This window comes from Athene cunicularia, assembly GCF_003259725.1.
Source record: "Athene cunicularia isolate RWA chromosome 1 unlocalized genomic scaffold, athCun1 chr1_part2, whole genome shotgun sequence".
In the NCBI taxonomy this organism is placed as follows: Eukaryota; Metazoa; Chordata; class Aves; order Strigiformes; family Strigidae; genus Athene; species Athene cunicularia.
Genome location: NW_020799092.1, coordinates 20628628 through 20638040, shown reverse-complemented (window position 1 = coordinate 20638040; position 9413 = coordinate 20628628). Strand labels below are relative to the sequence as shown.

The 9413-nt window shown below is 41.3% G+C and overlaps 1 protein-coding gene across 3 annotated transcripts in view; it reads right to left on the bottom strand.

The window, feature by feature from the left end:
* Positions 1–467: 467 nt before the first annotated feature.
* Positions 468–9413, bottom strand: part of BTBD11 (BTB domain containing 11) — a 161235-nt gene continuing 152289 nt past the window's right edge. For all 3 annotated transcript variants that reach the window (XM_026840947.1, XM_026840948.1, XM_026840949.1), the window contains 2 exons: positions 9023–9136; positions 468–4395 (listed from right to left, as the gene is read on the bottom strand). In XM_026840947.1, the coding sequence (XP_026696748.1) occupies positions 4186–4395; positions 9023–9136 (324 nt within the window). In that variant the 3' untranslated portion in view covers positions 468–4185. The remainder of the gene's footprint in view (positions 4396–9022; positions 9137–9413) is intronic.

Sequence of the window (9413 nt, the reverse complement as noted above, 5' to 3'; positions counted from 1 at the left end):
AGGGGCAGGATGCCTGTAAGTCTTCAAATATTACAGCAGTGAATTACTGTAAAAAAGACAGATGGAAAGGAACTGAAACAGCCCATCCCTCATTACAGGCTGGAAAGTTATGATTTAAAAAAAAAAAAAAAAAAAAATCACAAGATTTTTGAAGGATGTTCTATTTTTTCCATTTCACCTAGATTGAAGGCAATATTTTCCCTCAAAATTTGTAAAGTATTGCAACTCATACAAAGCCTAAAGAAGCAGAAGGTTTTTTTATTTTCTAAGATGATAACACCATCTCTCAAAAAAATGCTAATAAAATGCTCTGCTGGAGAGAGCCTTATCTGATAGGGATGGTATTCCTGGGCACCCCCTGAAACTCACACTGCTTTTTAGATTAAATTGACAACACAGCCCTTCCCCCACCACCACCACCCCCCGCCCCAGATTAATGGAATGAAGAATCCATGCATGCAGCCAAATATAACAAAGCTTGGAGATTATGAAAGAGGCTAGAAGACAGGATCAGAATTGCAATTGATCCTGATGAAGTGGGGAAATTGCCCCAATTAAAGCAGAACAAATTTAATAAAGACAAGTTGAAAGTGTTCTACTTTGGAAGGTGTAGTAAACAAATGCACAAATAAAAATGTGAACTCCTGGGAAATCATGTAGGAAACAGTGAATCATGTAGGAATTACAACAGAAGACAGACTAGACAAATTCAACCATGGGATGTTCTTGTAGAAAATATTCGAGGGTATATTTTCTGATATGCTTTACATAAACCACAGGAGACAGTTACTCTACTTTGCTTGTTACTGTATAAAATCCCTGATGGAATCCTGCATTTTGGGGAAACTGAGGAGTCATGAGGGGAATGACAGCAAAAATCAGAGACTTAGAAAATACTAGCAAAGGAACTAGAAAAGACTATACTAGTGAGGAAAGTAGGATAATTCCTCTCATACATGGAAAATCTTGCAAGAAGATCTTGTAAGATCATCTGTTCTTCCTGTCAATCTGGGCTTGAAAAAGAAGCAGCTCGATTTGCAGTAAAATTCCAAATAGCCTCTTAGGAAAACTCTCTGATTACGAGGGTGGTGAAGGTCATGGATCCCCATCACTAGACATTTCAAAAGCCTGCAAGCTGCACATTGTCTGGCATGGTTCAGCTAGACTTCACCCAGCCTCACAGCAGGGGAGGTGAACTAAAATCAGTTTTCAAACTCTGCTCCGTGGATCCACAAAAGTATGCTGACTACTTTCAGGAGAAATGAATGCCAGGGTTTCAGAGGGGCTGGCTCTTCTGCTGGCAGAAGTGATGGGGGTCACAGGTCAAAAAGGAATTGAAACTCATTATTATTTTTTGTTAAGGTACCTTTCAGCTATGTATTTGTGACTTTTGGATTACCAGTGTTTTGAAGGGCAAAAGTTACTCCTTTATAAACCAATAGCTGCAATCCCTTTAACAGCTTTGAACGATAGCTTCTTGGGGCTTGTTCTCTCCTACCATTTGCTGGACACCAGCAAAGCACATCTTGCAGCAGCAGTGGGTGCCACACTTTGTTGTGCTCGGCCATCCCAATTCACAAGCCCCTGACAGAGCAAGGAGACACACAAATGCCTGGGCCAACACAGCTCTGCTGGCAGACTTGAGCAGTGTGTTTGGAGGCAGCTGTACTCTGTTGCTAGAGTCTTTGGCTCATGTTTGCCTTTGCTCAAACATGGTGACCACTCAGTTTATGTAGAGCCACCAAAGGACATATTAAGCCCTTTATCTCTGAAATAAAACCAGTGAATGTTACCACAGATACTCTCAACTCATCACAAGAACGACCAGCAGAGAGTTATCAGTGTTTCCTTCCTAATAAGTCCCGGGCAGGTACCTACAGATGCTCAAAAGACATCACCTTCCAGGGGCAGCTGGTACAGACAGGGCTCTAGATCCCCTTACCAAAATACACTTAGTATTTGAGCTAAAAACAGGGACACAACACCTGTGGCTATCATTATAGCATTAGAAGCCAGACTGCCCATCCACAGGTATACCTGTGGGCTTGTTTCCCAGAAAAAAGCTATTTTGCCTATGGATATATGCATATGCAACTCCTGATGACTTTTCTGGGCACTACACATGTACCCAAGGGAAAAATTGAAGTATCATTACTATTGTTTGAAAAACTTTGCTATTTTAAGCCATGAAGCTGTGGGGTGAAGTCTGCTCCTAACTACTTATCGTTGGCATGGAAGGATGGGTTTCCACAGATGGGAGGCACACCAAATGAAAACAAGCACCCCTGTGTTTTGCTGCTGCATCAACCATGGTCTCAATTTTCTAAGATCGCAACATTCACACAGAAGTTGCCATCACCTAAATGTTCCAGACAATGTCTTGTGTGAACATCTACTATGCAGAAAAAAAAAAGGTCTAACTGACTGACATGCTGTGTCTCTGTGACATTACTGGCGGTTTAGACATTTTTGTAATTTGTTGCAGAAACTGTAGAGGCTTTAAAAGAACAAGCACACAGGAGGATTTACACCTCAGAGTCATAAAACAGCTTCCTACTGTGTTGATAACTAAAGCCAAAACTGTGTTCTCTGAGCATGCCAAAAGCTATCAACATGGAAGAGCACCCAACGTAGGTACTTAAACAAAAGAACAAGAGGTTAACATGCACTGTCAAAATAAAACTTCTAAAGTCTATGAACTGGGCACAGTTTCTGAACAGCATGCTAGAAAATAAATATATTAATGTCACTTTGCCATCGAGAAAGCAACCTCTTTGCCTATTACTTGCTGTCGTTTTCAGAGACAGTACATCAGGAATGTTGTGGCACATTGCAAATTTGTCTTGCTAACAGTATGCTGCAAAATAAATGAAGCTTTGACATTAAATCACACTCCTCATCCCACCCCACCCAAACCCTACATTGTAGATAACCTATACAATCTCAGGATACAGTGAGAAAGCATTCTATAGTACATATTTAATTATAATTTTAAAAAGTCTAACTCAGACACAATCTCTGTCCAGTAGCAAAGTATTGACACATTATTGAAGTAAAGATCTGTTATTATCCCTTCACTGTAACAAACAGAAACCAGCATCTTGAGAAGGGTCCCCAGGGGTATCGTATCACAACCAATCACACCAAATAAAAAAATATGCTAATTTCACAAATGAAGTTTGACAAGAAGTAACATTGCATTTGTCTTGGCAAAACGAAGCACAAATGTAACATCTCACAGGTACAGTTACCATGCAAATGCATGTTGAGTTTGTCATTGTTTTTAACCCCAAATCACAAGTAGCATGCATTTCTCCTGCCCCCCCAACTACTGTATTAGAGATAGTCTGGGTAATGTACCTCTTTGGTGTAACCATAGCCTGTTAGGCAAGATTATACCACCCTAGGAAAGAATACAAGCAAAACTTGGTCATACGTATGTTTACACAATGTACATTTTACCATTTAAAAAAAACAAAAAAACAAAAAACCAAAAAAAACCCATGTTACATAGATTCTCAAACACAGATCTGTCGAAAATGAAATTTTAAGCTTAAGAAATAGTTTTTAAACTACAAGGCCACCCCATTATTTTTTATGAACAATTTAAAAAGTTCCCACCCCTAAAAATCTGCCAGTATATTTCCTCAGCTGTAACAGTCTTACCCACTCTCTAATACAGTTGATCTTTGCTTGACAGCAATAACAGTTCTTACATTTCTTAAATGCACGAGATAATGGACTCCAGGATAGATATAGTTCTTAAATGTGTAACACTGGAACAAATCCGCCTTAAACGATTAATCGGTCATTTTGGGTGTTCCCCAGCACCACCTCTCTGGCAAGGGCTTCTGCTGTTCACGGATGTGAGTTCTGGCTTTTGTTGGCAACAAGCTCCACGACCGCACATGTGTGTTCAGAATTTGAGTACAACAGCGATTCACTGGATACTCTTGTACCCCATTTGCTCAAAAACATGGAGGAGCTTTGTTTTCTGTATTCTCTCATCCAAATGCACGCCCAGCACAGCACCTTTGGCCAACACAGAACTATCTGGATGCGGAGTAGAATTTTTTGATTTTTTTTTTTTTGTAGTCATTTAAGCAACTGCAATGGGTTTAAGCAACTGCAATAGCAGACTTAACTTGCAGGGTCTTTATTAGAAGGTTACCATCTTCCTCAGCTTTACACAATGGAGCCCTTTGAAGAAGACAAATGAATTGACTGAATCCTTGTGGCCAACGTCCTCTGTAAGTCCTGTAGTACATTTTGACCAGATGTTTCTCCATTCTTGTCATACAACAGCTGTTTGAAAGCTTCGTTTTCAATGAGGACCATCATATTTTTTAGAAAGTAGCCTTCACAATAGGAGGATAGTTCTGTGACTCCGAGAAACTACAAGAAGTGAAATTAGAGAAAGATAACCATTCTGCTAAAACCCACTCAGCAAATACAGTGCATAAGAGCTGCACACAAACAAATACACAAGCTAAGCCTTTCAGACAGGCACAGTAATGCTTACAGACATGTATGCATGGAGGGAAAGGAGTTAATCAATAGTATTTTATGCTGATGATTCTGGTAACACTTCCATATTATAAGGCCCTGGTTGTTAAGGGGACAAACTTCCAGGGGCTGAAGCTTTGCTCTCCTGGAAGTTGGTAGGAGTTTTGCCACAGAGTTCACCAGACCTGTGATTTCATGCTAGAAGTTACATCCTAAAGCTACAGGTTTGGGAAAACATACTACAGACCAAGTTTCACAAATGCCATCTTTAGCAAGGATGGGACATACGACTGCAGAAACCTGTGTCATGCAAAGTTTCATGCTTTGAGAAACCTCTGGAGGAGAAACGGAGGTTTGTAGAGCACATGGCTTGGGGCTGTCAGTAGCTCCCCTATGTTGGACACTGTGTCAGAGTAACAGGCTGGGATACTGGAATGTGTGAGCAAACCTTAAACCACCTGTACTGGTCATCACCCACTGGCTAGATCCTGTGGTATTACAAAGAGTACAGCTGGCATATTCCACTACAGGTGTAATTATAAGCCATGAGAGTGTAGAGAGCAGTGCTCAGCCCATTGTCCTGCCCAAGTAAGCTCCTGCTAGGTCCAAGCTCTGAGTAAAGCGGGAACCTTTGGCTGTGAGGTGCAGCCTGAAGGGCCAGAACTGCTGGGGCACTGAATAGCTTTGTGTCCAGACTGGAACAACTACACAGCAGTGTTGCCCACCACCACCTTATCATGTTCAGAACTAAGAATGAAAATTGCTAAAAGATTCAGGGAAAAAAAAAAAAAAAGAAATACAGATTAGGGCTAGGCAGAACCTGTGTTTCTAAGGAAAATGAATTTAACTTGACTTCATACCATGCAACTTTTCATCAAATTGAGTGCATTATTTTGCACCTAGATGTGACAGCATATGTGTGAATCCATTATTTTTCTCTGAAACACCATTCATCCCTATTCATTACTTCAGTATATTCACAAGATTGAGGAAATAATGTACTTTTACAGATTTGTTTTGAGGCTCAGATTGCAACCTGTGGAAGTACTGGGTGTTTTAGGCAAGTGTTAGAAACTCCAGATGACTTTGTTGGGAGTTTGGGGGCATTCATGTGTAACACAATTGGTATCTAGTGCTAACTAATGAATCACCATTATAAATCCAGTTTGCCCAGTTGCTTCATTTCTTTCTGAAGTAAAGAACAGTGACAAAGGCTTTGATAAATGAAACCCTTAAAGTGATACTAATTAAATGATTGCCTTTTTAGATGCTGAGCCCAATACTGTTTAATATCTTCATAAGTGATCTAGATGGTGGGATCAAGCATAACCTGATAAAGTCTGCTGACGATACCAAACTGAGTGGGGAAGTGGACACCTTGGAAAGGAGAGCCACCCTGAAGGAAGACTGGGATAGGCTGGAAGAGTGGACAAACATGAACATTATTAAGTTCATGAGGACAGGTGTAAGGTCTTGCACCTAGGTAAACATACTCAGGAGTGCAGCACAGGCTGGGATCTACCTGGCTGGGGAGCAGCTCTGTGGAAAGGGACCTGGGCGTCCTGGTGGACACAAGCTCAACACGAGTGAACAGTGTGCTGCTGCTGCAGCAAAGAAAGCCAGTGGGATGCTGGGTTGCATCAACCAGCAGAGATAAAGACTCCTTACCACACTCTACCTAGTGCTTGTCAGGCCACACCTGGAATATCATGTTCAGTCTTGGACCCTGCTATGCAAGAAAGATGTGGACAGGCTGAGAGAAGTGGGTTTGTTCAGCCTTGAAAAAAGAAGGTTTAGGGGACACCTTATCACCATGTTCCAGTATTTAAAGGGTGGCTACAAAGAAGATGGAGATTTACAAGGAGTCACATGGAAAAGACAAAGGGTAATGGGTACAAGTTACTCCTGGGGAGATTCTGAGTGGACACAAGAGGAAAATTTCACAATGAGAACAATCAGCCACTGGAATAATCTCCCCAGGGAAGTGGTGGATTCCCCAACACTGGACATTTTTAAGACTCAGCTGGACAGGATGCTGGGCCATCTGGTCTAGACCAGGCTTTTGCCAAGAAAGGTTGGACCAGATGATCCTGGAGGATCCTTCCAAGCTGGTATTCTATGATTCTATGTTGCAATTTTGAGACTGGGAAGCCCCTGGGGATGCCACAGATGATTTTAATACTCTCAATTCAGCTTTTAAATTCTGAATGTGACCAAATACACACTATCTCACCTTCCTACCAGTACTTCAGTTCTTTAACTCAGGGTCTCAATCTCTTGTTCTAAAGCTCCTTTTACACAGCTCACCACCCTGCTAAACACTGTTCTACAACCTAGGCCCCCACCACAGACAGATTTCCAAATCTGTGCTCACTTCATGCTTTGCTTCCACCAAATCGTATCTTTCTCTCTATCATGATGACTGACCGTGCTCCATGTGTTTCTGGGTCAACCTCCCTGCACATCCCCATCTGGTAAGGCAGGTCTCAGCTTCACCTGAGTTCGGGCAAGTGCAGCTGAGCTTGCAAAGTAGCAAGGACTAGAAATGGTACCTACGACAGAGGTGAGTTACTCAAAACCTGCTCCTGGCTGATGCAGTGGTTTCTGGCTTCACTGCCTGCTCACCTTATTCCCATCCTCATTGTGGTCTAACATGAGCTTCTTCCACACTTCAGAGAGCAACATGGAAAGGCAGGCAGTTTGCTGGCAAGCTGCACTTAAAGTGCTTCTGAGCTCCCCTGGCTCATCAGGACCATCTGGCCTCTTCCACCACATACCATTATCTCATATTCACATAAGAAAAAAATGAAGCTACTGTGTGAGAGGAGCACTCTGGGCAGAATGGTCTGTGCTCAGATTAATCGCCTGCACATCACACAGATGAAAGCAAAAAGATGGAGCATCTTCTCTGCTTTGCAGACAGCATAGAGAGGGATCTGAACTAGCTTTAAATGTGCGAGTTCAGGTCCTGCAAATCTTCTAGCTATAGCAGTATGAAGCTTAGCCCTGATAATTTACTGGAAGCAGAGTAAATTAGCCCATGCAGAGCTCTAGGGTGATGTAGCTTAACTAATTCCAGAAGTCAAGATTTCATTCACAGCTACCTTGGCTATCTGCAACTCAGTACCCACGTCAGTGCAAACATGACCCTGGCTGTAAGAGCCTCTCAAGTACACTGTTTCCATTGTGAGATGCAGGCACAAAAAAACTTCCAGGCTGGGCAGGCAAACAAGGAGCTGGATTTAGCCACTGTGTTTATTCAGTCCCAGCAGTGTACAAGTCCCTCAGACAGGTCTAAAGCTCCGTGTAAGAACTTTCTTCAACCAGGATGTATAACAACCACATGTCACAATTCAAATAAGACATGTGATTTTAAAACAAAATTATTCATTTTACTTTTAGTAACAGTAATACAAATCAAGAAGTCCCCACATGAGCTAGAAGATACATCAAATATTTTTCAAAAGATACCTGCACTGTTGATTTTTTTTACCTATTATAATAAATGGACCTGTAGATATATACCTCATTTCTTGATTTTATAGGTGGAACTCTACACTATTTCAAACACTGATTGCACGTTATCTGTACATCAAGACCTAGCGTTACTACTCTCTGTAGGAAATACCTGATGATGGGAATGGAGGTCAGATCTGCAGGGGTTTGGAGCAATCTGCAGGATTACTCTGATCAATCAAACCTCCATGTCATGCTGCATCATTTTATGTTTCATATAGACCACGTAAATTATAGAAAAAAAAAATCTAAGGAATGCTTTAAAAATATTTCATTGCACCTATTTGTATATCATTTCCATCTTCCAAGTGAAACTCCTAAGCACACAAGAAGAAAAACAAACTAATCAATGTGGCAACCACCTCCATCACTGAGCAGAAACAGGTCTTCTAGGTCAAAAAATGTCATGCTTTTATGCCTAATGACTTAGGCCCCTCACAAGCTAAGTAAATAATTTGATTCCAATAAAAAGCTATGAATCTCTTCAAGACACAAAATTCTCATTACCATCCTTGCACTGCTCTGAGACATTGTGCTTTCACAACAGGCATTTTTATATATTGACAAGCTGTCACCAGTATTGAGTATATCACCCCAATGACCTTGAGGCAGGAGGAAACAGGGAATCGTAACATGAAAATGCAGCTTGGAAGGTGAAAGAGAGGTGTCTTATTCACTTAGGTGATTCCTGTTGAATAACTCAGCAGTTTGCATTGACATGATAAGGGTGAGGCCTGCCACATGGTGGTATACTCAAATTGAATTTGAAACGCTTAGGGAAGGGGGTGAGAAATTGCCACTGATGCTGTTACACTACAAGATTCAGGACTGTCACTATACTAGGTACCTATCAGCCCTCAGTCCCAGTAAATGAATGGCAAATCTTAAATACATAATAAGCATACCAAGCATATGATGTATGTATCACTACTTATCATAAAACTGACCAACGAGTATGATGACAGACACATAACATGCAAGCACATGAGGTTATTTTTACCTTGGCATGATTATAAATATCGACGCAGTTTTCTGTATTAATGCTTTTTGCGCAAATGATCTCACAGTGTCGTTGTAAAGCTTCAAGCTGGAAAAATTTAGCAGCAGAGAGAAGCTAAAAAAAAAAGGGAAGGAGAAAAATAGTCAAAACTGCTGAGCGATACAGAATTGGCGCTTGTTTCTTTACTGTTTCTTTTTTTTTTTTTCTCTGCCCCTGTTTCAGTTAGCATGAAAGTACTGACAGTCAGAATAAGAAGGTTGCTTGGTTGCTTCAACCCTTTGCAGTCCCCTCTAGATCACACTGTACATGGAGAGACATCAAGCTGTACATGGAGAGACCACCACAGGCTGCTCAGATCCATGTGCTGACTCTGGAATGGAGTGATGGACGT